This window comes from Podarcis erhardii (genome assembly GCF_964252035.2).
Source record: "Podarcis erhardii genome assembly, chromosome: 2".
Classification (NCBI taxonomy): Eukaryota; Metazoa; Chordata; class Lepidosauria; order Squamata; family Lacertidae; genus Podarcis; species Podarcis erhardii.
In genome coordinates, this window is record NC_138498.1 from 90,467,515 (window position 1) to 90,484,975 (window position 17,461).

At 39.5% G+C, this 17,461-nt stretch overlaps 1 protein-coding gene across 1 annotated transcript; it reads right to left on the reverse strand.

Annotated features, from left to right (window-relative positions):
* Positions 1-536: 536 nt before the first annotated feature.
* Positions 537-16,949, reverse strand: THUMPD3 (THUMP domain 3 tRNA guanosine methyltransferase). The gene is given in 11 exon segments (XM_081853360.1): positions 537-1,901; positions 1,903-2,004; positions 2,728-2,851; positions 5,194-5,301; positions 5,498-5,613; positions 9,539-9,608; positions 10,159-10,289; positions 11,715-12,215; positions 12,757-12,834; positions 13,605-13,911; positions 16,606-16,949. Coding segments are annotated over 10 exon segments (1,518 nt in total). The 5' UTR covers positions 13,863-13,911; positions 16,606-16,949; the 3' UTR covers positions 537-1,871.
* Positions 16,950-17,461: the final 512 nt, after the last annotated feature.

Here is a 17,461-nt window from a genome sequence, read left to right on the forward strand (position 1 = left end):
ACACAGTGGTACCTTGGTTCTCAGACTTAATCTGTTCTGGAAGTCTGTTTCAAAACCAAAGCATTCCAAAACCAAGGCGTGCTTTCCTATAGAAAGCAATGCAAAATGGATTAATCCATTCCAATTAAAAACAACCCCTAAAACAGCAATTTAACATGAATTTTACTATCTAATGAGACCATTGATCCATAAAATGAAAGCAATAAACCAGGCTGCAGTCTACTACCCAGTATCAAAAACTGGCAATTGTCTACCCATTGCCACTGGAGGGACGAGGCGGGGGGGGGGGCAAGTGGGGGGAGGGAGAGGAAAGTGAGGCAAAAGTTCTCCCCGCCCCCCAAGCCCTTCCTTCCTTTCTCTTTCTCTCTCCCCCCTGCATATTTTCTGGCATCTGCCAGAAATAAATATGGATGAATAGATGATAGACTTCCACTGATAATCTTTGCGTCTTAAGAAATTATTAAATATAGTTTCCTGAAAATAAACTACTAACCTCATTTTATGTGACCCAAGTGAACAGCAGAACAAAAAGCAGATAGCTCTGGTAAAAACTTTATTACACAGAGGTAAAATTATAACATCAAAATTCAAATGCTACAACAACAGTGAGAAACACCAAAGTAACCCCCATAGATAGGAAAGAAATGGCAACTTGGGAGGGCAAATATGTTCTAACGACAAAAAGCTACCTTTTTACAGTAATTGGAACAGTGCTGGTGCTTTATTTCTCATGAAAGAACTTCATTCATAGCCTTTTACAGCTGCATGTAGCTCATCTCTTATCTCACAAGCATTAATTCCTCTCCCCCTCCTAAACCTTTAGCTCAAAATCTGAATTAAAAATTTCAAGCATGTATATGTTTCATCCCCCTAAATGCTTTCTAGACTGAAGAACAGTGCATTCAACATATATTTTAGAGTAGTATTTTAGCTATTCTTTTCAAGCTCACAGGAAAAGGCTCCCAAATTTGACAAATCAGTTTCAGTACACATATAAACAATGGACACAACTCACTGGCAACATCTCTTGAACACAGCTGTAATAAACCTTGGTCATTGGATGGTGCATAAGCATTATTATAGGTTACTGTTAGGGAACTTTTGAGTATATTATTTGTTAAGAGATGACATAACTAGCTATATTATCAGGTTAAATTCAACCACACTAAATATTCTCATCTAAATCTATCCTGTGTCCAAAACCAACAGTAGCAGTACACGGGGAAGGCATTTTTCAAGTCTTATTCCAAATCAAAACCATGACTACAGAAATATGCTGAGGCTGATAGTAAACATTCTCAGCAATATACATGGCAGATCAAAGTAAACAAGTGAATTGAGGCAGAAATTGAGGTAGCAGGTGAGAAAACAGGCAGCACTACTGAGCTCTGAAGTTGTTGAACAAATGGATTCTGGGATACAGCTTATCATATAATGAACAGAAGCAACAAGCTAGTTGCCTATTTTTGGCAACTAAACAAAACAACATGGAGGTGCTTCTCCAATGGCAAAATATTTTCATCTTAAATTAGCTGTCCTGTAGTAGGAAACAGGATAACTTGCTCTATGAATATGAAAAATACATTTGCACCCAAACTGAAACAGTAACTCAGGTTCACAGGCACATTGAAGAGTTACTAGTTTCATTAATAAATTGGCTATACTTTTCTATTTAAGCCCTGAAAACTCCTTCAAGAGTTTCTAGTTAGGTATGACACAACTGATCCTTGGACCAGCAAGCTTGCTCACTTGCTCCTATTTTTTTACTCCATTCAATATCATAAGGATGGGTTGACTCAGAATCACAGGGAAACAATAAACAAATAGCCCTCCGAAAGAGTGCATGTGTGGTCAGTAAATTGAGCAAGATGTTACCAGTATGATCTTGTCTCTTTAATTTTTTTCTGCAGAGCGTTTCAAAAGGTACACAGCAGCATGGAGTCCCCCAACATTCACCCAGATGGTGTGAGACTTTCGCCATAGGTGTCCCATTTTTGACAAGGCCTGAAATGCAAACGAGTGGCAAGTTTCTCTTGACAAGCAGATATGAAAGTTAGATATTTTTCCATTTTCACTTGCTATTGAAAATGTGCCTATATGTCACTTACTTCAGCCCCTATCTGGAACTCTCTCTTTTTTTTTAGTCAGTCACATAGTGTACCAGAAAAATCAGTTTCTCCCTCTGTCCACCTCCCTTCTTGGCTTTTTTTTTTTTTTTTTTTTGAGGGTGAGGGAGCCCTTTATCCTTAGTTTAAAAGCACAATTTGGGATCTAGAATAATATATATTACATAATTGAACAATGAAAATTGCTAATGCTGTAAGAGAGTTAGACTTTTCTAAATGGCAGCAAATTGCTCTATACCGAAACAAGAATATTTGAAACAAAATAAAAAAATTCCTTCCAGTAGCACCTTAAAGACCAACTAAGTTAGTTCTAGGCATGAGCTTTCGTGTGCATGCAGGTATCTGAAGAAGTGTGCATGCACACGAAAGCTCATACCTAGAACTAACTTAGTTGGTCTTTAAGGTGCTACTGGAAGGAATTTTTTTATTTTGTTTTGACTATGGCAGACCAACACGGCTACCCATCTGTAACAAGAATATTTGACTTTCAGTTCTGGCAGCATTTATCCTAGATAACAGCAATACCATTGTCCTGACTTCAGCAGTGAAGAGCAAACGGCACTGTTAACAAATGTCTGGGGGTTAGCTAGCCACTACCTACCTTGGCAAAGCATTTCCTATCTTGAGTCAGCAGCACAGCTCTGCCAGTCCTTGGTCTGCAGATCCGGCCCATCTCCATAAGGCAGGATGGGTAGAGATCCCAGTTCTTTTTCTTGGACCCTATCCTAGAGTGAAATTGAGAAGCAACAGAAAGGAAACTTAGAAGTACAAATAGTCTATTGTCCAGTATTTCTTGCCCATAGTAGTGAGCTTATCCATATATTTAATCAATAGCAACATCTTTCAAATTAACGAGGCGGAGTGGGGAGAGATTCCAAGCCTTTCATACTGCCTTGCTTTTAATAATTTATTGAATGAACATTGCGTAGAGGGTTGCATGAATACAAGTGAAGAATAAGGTCTGCAGTTTGGAATATGGTAGGTTATGTAGAACCCTGATAATCTCAGATTTAACTAAACTTCAAAAAAGATTTGTAGACGGTAGAATAATCTGTTTGCTCCTACCCTCTACCTCCCTTATAAGCAATTTTTAAGCATCTTAAAGCAAGGGATTTCATGAACAAATACTGAACATTTGCAGGGAATGTTCCTCCCATCTTAAGGTGCAAAAGAGAAATTATGGAGCATAATCAATGAAGAAATGATGAAGAAACGGGCCTAACAATGTCTTGGAAATCCGCACACATTTCTAAAGAAGATTATGAACCTATCTAAGACAATTTCACTGCATAATGTATTATTAATAAAATAATTAAATATTACAATGAATTTCTAAATTCAGAAATAGGGATGCAGTACTTAAATGATTTAAAGCAATGGCAAAATACCAGCTTAAAAAGTACACTAGTAGCCAAAATTGTGGAAACCTTTTGGAAAAAGTGTATTTCCAAGGTTTGATGGCTCATAACACCACTTTTTTTTGAGTAATACCATAAAATTATATATCTATGGAAAGATAATTTAATGAAGAATGTAATGCAATAAATTTTATGAAGGATTATTTATTACAAGATGACACCTGATTGGCTCTCTAAACACTCCTTTTTTGTTATTTGGCTATAAGTTTTGATAGAATAAAGATAATTGAACAAACCTTGTTGCATTACATTCTTCGTTAAACTATCTTTCCATTGATATATAATTTTATGGTATTACTAAATAAAAAAGTGGTGTTATAAGCCAGCAAACCTCAGAAATACACTTTCTCCAAAAGGTTTCCACAATTTTGGCCACTAGTGTATAAAGAAGATGTTACAGAGTCAGGTTATTTTGACCACTGAGGGGGTTACAGGAGTTATGGAAGGAAAGAGAGACATATTGTTCCAATACTTTCAAATTAGAGGTGCAACCTCTTCCGCAGTACATAAATATGGGGAAACCAGGAACAGAACAAATGGATGTTTTTATGACCTTTGGTATAGATTGGAATGAGGTTACATAAATAAGAAAATGGCAACAAGATTCAGGTCAAAGAATACCTAGGAAACAATGGAATTGCATTTCAGCAGATCCAAATAATTATTTTAAGACCATTTATCAGTGCTATTTAACACCCCACAAAAGAAACTTTATATTTAAGTGGGTATCAGATAAACGCTGGTGATGCGGATTGAGCAAAGCAAGGTATATACAGTGGTACCTCGGTTTTCGAACGTAATCCATTCCGGAAGACCGTCTGAGTTATGAAACGTTCGAAAGCCAAAAACTCAATAGCCGACAGCAAGGCCTCTGAGGCGTATTCGGAAACCGAAGCATTTACTTCCGGATTTACAGCGAAAACTAAAATGTTCGTCAACGGAGATGTTAGAAAACCGAGGTACCACTGTGCACACCTTTTGAAACTGCTCTCAAATACAAACTTTTTTGAAATTTGTACAGGCTACATTTCTGATATGCTGGGATATCACATACCTTTAGAAGTTAAAATACTGTTACTTGGGTATCTGAATGATGTTATCCAGGAAAACGGCTGAGAATTATTCAACCCTGTAACTGCTGTGAATATTATAGCCAAAATCTGGAAAAATGTTTATCTCCTACTTTATGTGCATGGTTTGGAAAAAAAATCTGGTCTATAGTAACAATGATTACATTAACTTATTATAGAAGAATACATATGAACCAGCCTAATCTGTTCATAGAAAAATTGTGGGTTTTCTTCATAATATTTTGGATAATAAGCTTAATGATAATGTTCAACATTATGCTGCTTTCAGCCTGTTACAATATGATGACTGTTTGTCCAAATATTTATGTATTTACTTTATTGGAGCTAATAAAGAATTTTTAAAAAATAAGAAAAAAGGAATAAAGATCAAGACCCAAAGATATGTTGACCATCAGCTGAACAGAGATGGAGACCTATAGAAATGCAATCGTTTTCAACTTGGTAACTCTACAATGCAGCTCTACACTCAAATCCAGCAATTCCTTCCTAGTTTGGAAGCTTCATTGTACCTGTAAGGCTCTGTATCAGAAGCACAGCTGTAAAACACCCATCATTTACCTCTTTCCAAATGGCATATCTGTTACAATGACATCCACAGAGCCAGTCCTCAGAGGTAGAGAACAGATATCCCACTGAATACTATCTATAGGTTTGCCTGCAGGTGTGCTGTTAAGAACAAAAAAAAACTAGATAAGTTAAGGAGTTACTACTTGGAAGAAATTTTTCATACCATACCAACAAGCTTAAGTTAATGAATTGGGAAACATTTTTTAAAAATATCTAAGTGACTATAAAAAAGTTACTCAAACAAACGGCAAAACAAATATATGGCATAAACCACCACTGGGTACTTAATTCCCACCTTTCTTTACTTTGAATTTGCTTCAGTAAAGAGGCGATATTATTTGCTGTTCTCTTCACAGCCTGCGGATTGTTATCCCCAGCCATATGGTAGCAGTTAGGCCATTCAGTAGCCCCCTATCAATGAGAAAGAAACAGCAAACTTAACAGCAATGCAAGAACCCTAGGAGATAACATCTATGAATGAATTATATGGCACAAATTATCAGAAGGGGAACTGATCCTTAGTGCCAAGGAAATCCCAAGGGTCAAACAGAAAGCAGATGAGCAATCCACCCACCTAAAATGACTTTAGACTGGAACTTTTACCCTATGTTTCTGCATGGCAGCTAAGAAATTATTCCCTTTGTGGGAGGGAGGATTGTTAGACAAAAGCCCAAGCTAACCAAGATGAGGTTTCCACACTGCGATCCCAGCTCAGAGGAGAGCAATTTGTTCTTTCACCTTGCTTAGATTCTGGAAAGACCTTTAAGCCAGAGAGTCACAACAGGTAGAGAGAAAATTCTGTATCTGACACCTAGAATCATAGAATAGAATCATAGAGTTGGAAGAGACCACAAGGGCCATCGAGTCCAACCCCCTGCCAAGCAGGAAACACCATCAGAGCACTCCTGACATATGGTTGTCAAGCCTCTGCTTAAAGACCTCCAAAGAAGGAGACTCCACCACACTCCTTGGCAGCAAATTCCACTGTCAAACAGCTCTTACTGTCAGGAAGTTCTTCCTAATGTTTAGGTGGAATCTTTTTTCTTGTAGTTTGGAACCATTGCTCCGTGTCCGCTTCTCTGGAGCAGCAGAAAACAACCTTTCTCCCTCCTCTATGTGACATCCTTTTATATATTTGAACATGGCTATCATATCACCCCTTAACCTCCTCTTCTCCAGGCTAAACATGCCTAGCTCCCTTAGCCGTTCCTCATAAGGCATCGTTTCCAGGCCTTTGACCATTTTGGTTGCCCTCCTCTGGACACGTTCCAGTTTGTCAGTGTCCTTCTTGAACTGTGGTGCCCAGAACTGGACACAGTACTCCAGGTGAGGTCTGACCAGAGCAGAATACAGTGGCACTATTACTTCCCTTGATCTAGATGCTATACTCCTATTGATGCAGCCCAGAATTGCATTGGGTTTTTTAGCTGCCGCATCACACTGTTGGCTCATGTCAAGTTTGTGGTCAACCAAGACTCCTAGATCCTTTTCACATGTACTGCTCTCAAGCCAGGTGTCACCCATCTTATATTTGTGCCTCTCATTTTTTTTGCCCAAGTGCAATACTTTACATTTCTCCCTGTTAAAATTCATCTTGTTTGTTTTGGCCCAGTTCTCTAATCTGTCAAGGTCGTTTTGAAGTGTGATCAGGTTAGTCTGACATGACTTATTTTTCAGAAATCCATGCTGACTATTGGTGGTCACAGCATTCCTTTCTAGGTGCTCACAGACTGTTTGCTTAATGATCTGCTGCAGAATCTTCCCTGGTATTGATGTCAGACTGACTGGGCGGTAATTATTTGGGTCCTCTCTTTTCCCCTTTTTGAAAATAGGGACAACATTTGCCCTCCTCCAGTCTGCCGGGACTTCGCCTGTTCTCCAGGAATTCTCAAAGATGACTGCCAGTGGTTCTGAGATCACATCTGCCAGTTCTTTTAATACTCTTGGATGCAGTTCATCTGGCCCTGGAGACTTGAATACATCTAAACTAGCCAAGTATTCTTGTACTATCTCCTTAGTTATTCTGGGCTGTGTTTCCTCTGCTGAATCATTTGCTCCAAATTCTTCAGGTCGGGCATTGTTTTCTTTATCGGAGAAGACTGAGGCAAAGAAGGCATTGAGGAGTTCAGCCCTTTCTGTGTCCCCTGTTTGCATTTCACCATCTTCTCCTCTGAGTGACCCCACTGTTTCTTTGTTCTTCCTTTTGCTACGAACATACCCATAAAAGCCTTTTTTGTTGCTTTTAACCTCTCTAGCAAGCCTGAGTTCATTCTGTGCTTTAGCTTTTCTGACTTTGTGTCTACACGTGCTGGCTATTTGTTTGAATTCTTCTTTGGTGGTTTCCCCCTTTTCCATTTTTTGTACACATCCCTTTTTAATCTTAACTCAGTTAAAAGTTCTTTAGATAGCCACCCTGGCTTCTTTAGGCACCTTCCATGTTTCCGTCTCATTGGTATTGCCTGAAGTTGTGCTTTTACTATCTCCCTCTTAACAAACTCCCAGCCATCATGAACTCCCTTTCCTTTTAGTATTACTGTCCATGGGATCTCACCCAGCACTTCCCTAAGTTTTATGAAGTCGGCTTTCTTAAAGTCAAGAAATTGAGTCCTAGTATGCTTGGCTGCACCTTTCCACTGTATAGTAAACTTCAGAAGAGCATGATCACTTGTGCCTAATGATCCTTCCACTTCTACCCCACTAACCAGGTCATCAACATTGGTTAGGACCAGATCTAAAATGGCTGTTCCTCTTGTTGCTTCTTCCACTTTCTGGACAACGAAGTTGTCTGCAAGGCCAGTGAGGAATCTGTTTGACCTTATGCTCTTGGCTGAGTTTGACATCCAACAAATATCCGGGTAATTGAAGTCCCCCATTACTATCATCTCCCTTCCTTTTGCATGCTTGGCCATCTGTTCCAGGAAGGCATCATCTATGTCCTCCGTTTGGCTTGGGGATCTATAGTAAACTCCCACAATGAGGTCCTTGTTATTCTTCTCTCCCTTAATTTTGACCCAAATGCTCTCACTTTGGCTTTGAGGTTCTAAATCTTGGATCTCTTCACAGGTATACACATCCCTGACATATAACGCCACTCCTCCTCCTTTCTTGTCTGGTCTGTTTCTCTGAAATAGATTGTATCCCTCCATTATTACATTCCAATCGTGGGACTTATCCCACCAGGTTTCAGTGATGCCTATTATGTCATATTTAGTTTGCTGTACCAAGAGCTCAAGCTCATCTTGTTTATTTCCCATGCTTTGCACATTAGTGTACAGACATTGAAGTCCATTAATCATTCCCCCGTGTCTCTTATTTAAGGATTTTTTCCTCCCACCACTAGGTCTGCGTGCTGTTTGCTCCATTTGGTCTATGACATTTGGATGATCATCTTCATCAATTGATAGACTCCTACCTTCAGGAGCACTGTCTCCCTCCCCCACATTAGGGAGACCTGCTGAAAATACCTCCCACATTGAGCTGTGGGATCTTATACAGGACCAGCACCGCAGTAATACTGGCCTATCTCCTAGGGGTGCTACAAAGATTTCCAAGACTACATTAAAGATGACCAAGCACTTATACTTAATCATAGTTGTGGAAGTAGAAATGGTTTATACATCATGCTATCCTGAGGATGTGCAACTTATCTGGTCATAATGTTTACACAACATAGCATTAAGGAATCAAAGTCTACAATCCTAATCAAACAAGGGAGTAAATCCCTTTGAACCCAGTCTGATTTCCATGTAGAGATGTTTAAGACTGCTTTGTCACCCTTACGTTCCAGTACACCAAATCCTACACTGTCATACCTCGGGTTACAGACACTTCAGGTTGCACATTTTTGGGTTATGGGCACGCCAAAACCCAGGAGTGCCAGAATGGGTTACTTCCGGGTCTTGGCAATCGCGCTTTGCGCATAAGCACCGAATTGCAACCCGCGCGTGCGCAGATGCGGCGCTGCGGGTTGCGGACATGCCTCCCACACGGATCACGTTCGCAACCCAAGCGTCAACTGTACAATGTGCTGCAACAATACATCAACATGCCAGGACATTTCTGGGACTTCAAGGGATGTTTCGTAGCTTACTATCAAATCTGAATATATTGCTATTAATTATTATAATAATAAATTTTATTATTTGCACCCTGCCCATCAGACTGCTTTGCCCCAGATTGTCAGTAGACATGGTACAATCCTGTGTATGTCTAAGAAGAACTCGTACCACTGGATTTAATGGTACTTACTTCCTGATAAGTAGGTATAGGGTTGCAACCCAACACCTGGGTAAGGTATTTTATGCTTTAAAACTGAAAAGATAAAAAGCTACAGTACCTCTATTGGTATAGCACCTGTACCACACATTGGATCAATTATTATGTCCGCTGGCTGAAGATCACAAAGCCTAAACAAAATTAGGACCAAAGTTTGTATAATAAAGACAAAGGCAAAATCTAAAAATATTATAACAGACATAAAAAAATGAAAACAATGCTGTTTCTTTGAAAAATACAACCAACTTCCTCTTTTGAATTTCTGGGCCGAAAGCAAGGGCAAAGTGTAAAATAGTGAATCACACAAAAGACACTGCCAAATACATGTCTGATCTTAAAAATCCCAAGCATACTGTAACTAATAATTTATAAATATGGTCCTATAGGCCGTAGGACATAATAGAAAAAAAATTAATACACTTAAACATTAAAATATTTTTTTTTATAAAAAGGGGAACAGGAATATTTCATTTGAGGAGGATTACTTCTAAAAGAAAGGAGTTCCACACTCAGGAACTGACCACAATAAATACTTAATTGCCCACTAATGTAAGGTACATTGAGGCAGTCCTCTGCTTAATGTTTAAAAGTAGCAGAATATGCAGAACATGCAGTTACACAACAAGTTTGAACAGAGAACATATGTTTTAAGAGATCTTGCAACTGTTCCAGTTTCCTTACCTGAGCATACCATAAGCTAGAGTAGATCGAAGAGTTGTGGGTCCAAAATGGGTAATATTTCTTCTATGAAGACTCTCTTCTGTTAAGGCAATCCCCACTACCACTTCATTATTGTGGATGTTGAGGAGAACCTAGAGTAAAAGTCCCTTACATTTAACACAGACATTCCCCCTTTCACTGTAGGTAAACAATGATATATACACAAAAAACAGAACAGACTACCTCACTGAAGTGCTAATGTAGGATTTTCCAAAATTCTATCCTTTAAAGGGCTATCTTCCATAGTCCTCCTATACTTGGGAGATGAACAATCTGACCCACATAATCTGTTTAGTCTCCCAGGATCTAGTTCATCCTTCGCTACCTGTCCCTTCCAACAGTTATGACAGGACAGCTGAAATAGGCAAACAGCTGAAACATCCCAGGCTAGGAATTCTATGAATTAGAAATCCTAAAGTCAGAGGAGCCAACTTCTAGGAGCTGTGGGGGCTTTGGCCCCCACAATAAAATATTTGAGGGGGCTGGGCCCCCACAAAGTTGATAGGCATTGCCATTCAAATGGTGTGTGTGCACTGTGTCACGTGATTGATTATGCGGGGCAGGGCTTCCCTGGGCCCCCACAATATTCTATTCAAGTTGGCACCCCTGCCTGAGGTAATGCAAAGAAAGCAATGACCACACACTGGTGTATTTTTGTTATGTGAAGTGGAGTCTGAGGTTGGGGGGAAACTAGGAAAACATATGCCAACCACTAAAATATACAGCAATCCAACCAATTCTTAAAATATTTATCCTCCCCACCCCACTTTTGCAGATTACAAGGAAGTGAGATAGAAAACACTATATCCAACCTCCACTATGTTTCCTTGTAACACAGAATGAGGTATCTTGCAGTTGGGCAAACTTGAGACCATTAGTCAGCACTTGATTGTCAGTCATTCCAACCCTAAATCTCTCAAACTGGGAAGGCTACGTTATATCTAATGTAAAAGATGTAACTTTAGACTGGCCAGTATATGTGACCAGTGGTCCCAGTATGAAATCTCAACATAAATTAATACTAACATAGCCACCTCCATTTTCGTTCGAGCTGGTTCAGACATCAAGATAAAGAAAAGCTATGGTTTTCCATGATGGGAACAGAACACAGCAAGCCTTTAATGCTCCCCCACTCTCCTTTCTTCCTTTGGCACAGCTGCAAGATCAGATGTGTTCACTTCTGTTGTTGTTTTTTTGTTAACTGTAGCTTGTCTTTTAGTCCAAACACAACCGGCTCTGGCTAATCTTAATTATAATGATTTTGAAGCTAGCTTGTTCCAAATAAGCCATTGTTAAGATAACCCCCCTTTAGGGTTAGGGCATAATATTAAAATTGCAGTTAATAGCACACATAAGCAAAAAAGCTTTGATCACATGAACTTCATTGTAATGTCAGAAGCAGACTACTGCATATTGCTAAAACATGTAAATTCTGTCATATATTAACCCACCCCTACTATTAATGCAGTAATAGTAATAATATTTTAATGGGGGGGGGGGAGAAAAGTATGCTGCACCTCCACATCAAAATTTGTCATGTCTGCTTTCCACTGAAAGAAATCTTGCACAGCTCCTCCAAAATCTCTCGCCGCCTCATTTGATTTGAAGCTGTGGTTATCACCAGCTCTGTTGCATGTTACCCGGAACTTCAGCGTCTCAGCTTTCATTTCACACTTCTTGCAGTCACCTGATCCATTTTTGCTTTCGCCATTGGATGTCAATTCTTCTTTAGAATCAGACAGTTCATCATCACCTGGTTGCACAATTTCATCTGTATTTTCTGGGTCTTGGACATCAGTATCCTCAAAAACATTTTGCACAGGTTCGTTAATTTTTTTATCAACAGCTTGCTCTCTGCTCCCATCATCCTCTTGTTTCTCTTTCTTTGCATTGGTTTGATTGCCCTTTTTCCGCCTTGTTTTTCTTTTCTTAAGGCTTGTATTTAACCTCCACACATCCAAAGGGTCCGTCCATGGCAGTTTCTTAACCAAGTCCTCTAAATCCTTTAGCGCTTCTTCCTAAAACGTATCAGGAGAAAGTATCTATAAAAGTCATTTAATACAACCAATTATTTTCTATGTTTGCTAAATTTCAGAAGAGTAGCTGAGTTTATCTGGAGCAGCTGCTGCCCTGCTGCAGATATGGCACATTAGAGATTGGGCCTACCATGGTGGAAGTTTAGGTATGTGAAATGGTTCGTGTATGTCATTAAGCTTTCAACCCTATTCACCAACAGCCACACCTTCATATCGCACACACAGATGGGGTGTGTTCAGAAGGAAAATAATGTTCTGCAGTTCTTTAGAATACTTTCATAGGACATCAATATCATCAGATGTGTCAAAGAGGCAGCAAAAGTGGTGGGTACATATACACAATAAGAAAAACAACGACAAACAATTTTTTGCTGCAAGAGACTAACTAGGCTACCTCTTTACATACTGATACATACAGGGCGGGGGAGAGAGAGAGAGAGAGAGAGAGAGAGAGAGAGAGAAAGAAAGAAAGAAAGAAAGAAAGAAAGAAAGAAAGAAAGAAAGAAAGAAAGAAACAACCTACCTTAGTTTCCTTGAATTGATAATCTTTGAATTCTTGAACAACAACAAATAAGTTGTCCACGGACCTTAACTGGTGAACCTAAATGAAATTAGAGACAAACTTTTTTAATGCTGTATTCTCCTTTTCTGATATTTGTCACCTGTACTTAAGTTCTGTAGTAGACCAACCATTTGTAGTGGCTGTCTTTATCTTAAAAAATGTAAAACAAAACATGTGTTGTGTCTGAGGGCATTTCATGTCTTGAGGACATTTTGTGTTATGTCACTGTAAACTTTAAATACAATTTTTTGTTTCATTTTTGTAGCTCCTATTTGCAGAAATGCATAAATAATACACATGCACCTCTCTTCGGAATTAAGTGTGATATGGTATTAAATGCTTCAGTCCTGTATCTACTTACTTGGGAGTAAGCGTCATAGGACAGAATGTAGATGTGTAAGGATTGGCATAAAAGTACCATTATTTCAAAATAAAATACAGACAACTCCCTTTTTCCCCTGGGGTTGCATTCTGGGTCATTGTGCATGTCAGTGATCACCAAGAAACATGCTGCACCCCCCCCATTCCAGGAAAACGAAACATACACTGGCGGTTGCACTGGTATTTGGCTGTTTCCGCCCCCCTCAGTTTTATTTTCCCCCAAAATAATTTTTACTGGTTTTCATGTAAATACAAGGAAAGTTTCCTTGCTCCACAAAGGCATTTTTTTTTAAAAAAAGTTTGCACTTCTACAGTTTACTACAATGAAGGAAATGTATATACAGTATCAGTAACTGCAAGGAGTACAACACCCTCAATCAATCAAATAGTTAACAGGATATATTATTCAAATAATAAAATCTGCAAACCTTTGGAAGGCTGGTTACGGGAATTTCAAAATAGATTTTCCCTCGGTCCTTGCTAATTGTAGACTTTGATGCTAGCTTCTCTTGTACTTCATCCGCTGCAGTTAGCTCAAAGCCAGTTGGCACAGTAGCTCCAATAGTGACCACAATATCTTTAGGGGTTGCATCAGGATTGGCTTCTCTGTGCTCATCTAATGGCTTGCATGAATCACCAATGTTCACTTCAGATAGCACAGCAACAGCATCTTCAACTCCAGACATTCTGGTAGCGTATATGGCCTGCACAGAGGCTTATGTTTTAGAAGAACTTCTGTAAAGGACAATAAGTCTTTAAGCAAATCAGCAAATGTCATTCAAGTAATTCACTTGTTGAGGTATTTGAAACAGTAAACAGTACAGATTCCAAAGCCATTAGTTCTTCCCTATTTATAGGCGTATTACAATTTAAAAGGTGTTTTTGTAACAAACAGCACATCTTTTTATGTGGAGCCATCTGATCCCACTGAATTTGGTGGACTTCCAAATTAGCATTCACAGGATTACTGCTACTTCAAACAAGTAGATGCTTGTCATAATCTCAAGATAATTTATTTTAAAAATATTTATAGATCACTATTTCATTAAAAGGATTAAAGCAGTTTGCAACAAAAATACATAAAACCATCCAGTAAAAACATACAGGCAACCCCCCCCCAATTTATGTGGGGGTTACGTTCTGAGGTACACCACTGAAAAAACCTGCAAACACCCCATTCCACCCCTGCCCTATTTTGTGACATTTTCAGGTCACTTCTGGGTTTGGGCTGATGTTTGTTAGTGCTGTCACACGCATATTGCATGTGCATAAGTGGGAAGTTGCCTGTATTAAAAAGTTAGTAACAGGTATAAATTAACCATTGTATAAAAGTGTATTCTTAATTTCTTGCATAGGCCTGGCAGAATAAAGATGTTTTCAGCAGGCATTCAAAAGTTAAAACAGCAAGCACCTGCAGAATGTCTATTGCCAGAGCACTCCACAATACTGGGACAATGACATGACAGGCTCTATTTCATGTTGTTATAAAGTGAGCCTCGCCAACTTGAGGAATGAGCAACAATGCTCCTGCAGATTATCTCAGTGATTGAGCTAGGATAATAATAATAATAATAATAATAATAATAATAATAATAATAATAATAATTTATTTGTACCCCGCCCATCTGGCTGGGCTTCCCCAGCCACTCTGGGCGGCTTCCAAAAAAAATATTAAAATACTCTAATACAGTATAATATAGAAGGGTTTAGGCGATTCCTGAAGTATCCTAGACCTAAGTAGTTCAAGACTTTGCAAATAAATACAAGGATAAGGCTCCTCTGATAATAGCACTCTATAAACACAGGATTGTGTTTCACTTCTATTTTAATTATTCCCACCTATCTGCTTATTCAGATACTTGCACAAAAAATAAACCTCTGTGAAACCTGATAAATAGATAGCCCAATAAAAGGTATATTGGATACTAGAAATCTTTATTTGGCAACAGCTTTCTATTTGATATTGCTTCATGCCAAATTACAGCCAAACTCAGCACTCCTAGGTGCAGTTACTTAAGAGGAGGTAGCATTCAGCATGGCAGAAATATACACTGAATTACACACCCAAATAAATGGAATTTACATGAACAAGTAATTGAATTGGGGCCCTACTGGGATGAACCTAGGCTGGCGAAGGCCCTACTGAATCCTAAGCCAGTCAAAGCCAAAGAGGGACCCAGTCCGGGTCCACTGCTGCCCCAGTGTGGAGCAGGCACAACTAAAAACACAACCAAATACTTCAAAAGTTTTCCCATAGACCTACAAGGTCTTGCACAGCTTGGTGCTAGCTAGATTATCTTTGAACTGCTTCCTTCCATATTGCCCAGCTCACTCACTAAAGTTATCATCAGAAGCCCTTCTAGCTGTAATATGTCCAGTGGAAGTACACCATGTGGTGAATGAAAGGAGAACTTTCTCTGTGGTTGGCTTCACACTGTGTAACTACCGACCTTTAGAGATGTGCCAGGCATCTATGGTGCAGGTGTTGCACCAGCTGCTAAAAACTTCATGCCAGCATCCCTGGGCAACGATCCCTAGTCCCAGTACAATTGAACTTTGGAAATCTGTTTATAAATGTTATTGCCTTGGCTTTATTTTGCAAACCACCTTGTTGTTTTTATAACAGAAGAAAGTCTATAAATGGTTTAAATAAATAAAAAACCTGCTGCCACATTCTATTCTGGCTGGGAGGAACTTTAGAACTTTGTGAGTCCCACTAGACATAGTGGAACTTCTTCTATTCATGTGTGCACATAAAATGTTTAAAAATATGTTTAAGCCTTTCACTAATATTAATGGGACTTAAAAGCAGTTACAGCTACTAGTCACAGTATAAAGCAAAAAAAAAGGAACACAATGAATTATTATCATTACATATTTATTTATACCCCACGGTTTACCCTGATGGGACTCAAGGCAGGTTACAGATACTGTAAAAACAAGAATCACTAAAAACATTAAAAAACCATTTAAAAGCAATCATTAAAACATTAATAAAATTAATACTATATACAGTACATGAACCACTGAGTCTTGCAGAAGAGTATACCTAAAAATAAAAAAGATCCACGTAAAGCTAAGCATTGATTTCCTCATAATGAAGTTAAGCATATTGTTAAGTCTCTTCTTATTTGAATAAATGGGTTTAAAATGCATAAATCTGGATGAATCGTGGCATATAAAATATCCTGGCCCGAGGTAATGCCTAAGGACGTTTAATTTGAGATGAGACACACGGAGAATTCCTTTCAAACCTTTTTTGTGTGTGTGATAGAAATGATGCTACCTGATTTTTCAGAATGACGACGATAAAACTCAAATATCCACAACTTCCCAAGAGTGACACCCACAAACCCGGAAAAGTTAACTACTGAAATAGTACCGAAGTTCGAATGGAATAGCAAAGAAGAAAAGTTTCTCGCGTCTTACAAGGAAGGAGGGGGCAGGGAGGGAAGCGCTTTTCCTTCCGAGCTCGTGTCGCGTCGCCCTCGCGGTCCGGGCGCCGCGTAGAGGGAGAACGGGGGCCACTCGAAAGGGAAGACACAGACACAGACCGTCTTTCAAGTTCTTCTCTCAGGTAAGGCAACGGCCGGACCCGTTTCCCTCAGCCGCAACGGCAGCAAGCATCCGATCCGGCCTGCGCACGAGGAGCACCGGGAATTTCTTCCGGGGAAAAGAAAGGGAGCGCGCTCGCAAGCACTTCCTGCGGAGCGAACTTGAGTCGGAGGCGCTCACGGCGAGGCGCCCGCTCTGCTCTCGCGCTCCGCTCACGGCGCCGCCGCGCTGCAGCCTGTAGGAGAGCTCGCGCTCAACGGCTGCTTCGGCCTGCGTTGCTATGGAAACCGACCTCGCGCGAGACCAAGGCATTGGCTCAACTGCTGCCAACTGCCTTTGTTTTTATAGGGGTGCTCGTTTGTTTCCGTATGAGTGTCGGATTTACGTAGAAGCTAAACAAGCTGTACTGTATAGCTTAGGGCCCCACTCTCTTGGGAGCCCCCCAAAAGTTAAAGAAATCAAACCCTGGATGTACATTTCCAAAATAGAAGATAAAAAACAAATAAAATAAAACCAACATACAGCAACAGTGTATTGTGTTGTGTAGGCTCCTATGATGCAAGTAATGGGCCCCGTCTGCTAGCCTGCTCCCTAAAATAACACTGGTTTGCTCATTTCTGTATATATATATATATAGTGTGCTTACATTGTGCATGGACTGGTTGCATTTCAGTCCATCAATTACTTTGATAAAATACAGATTTTGTTATGTGCAAATAGCTTTAGATAC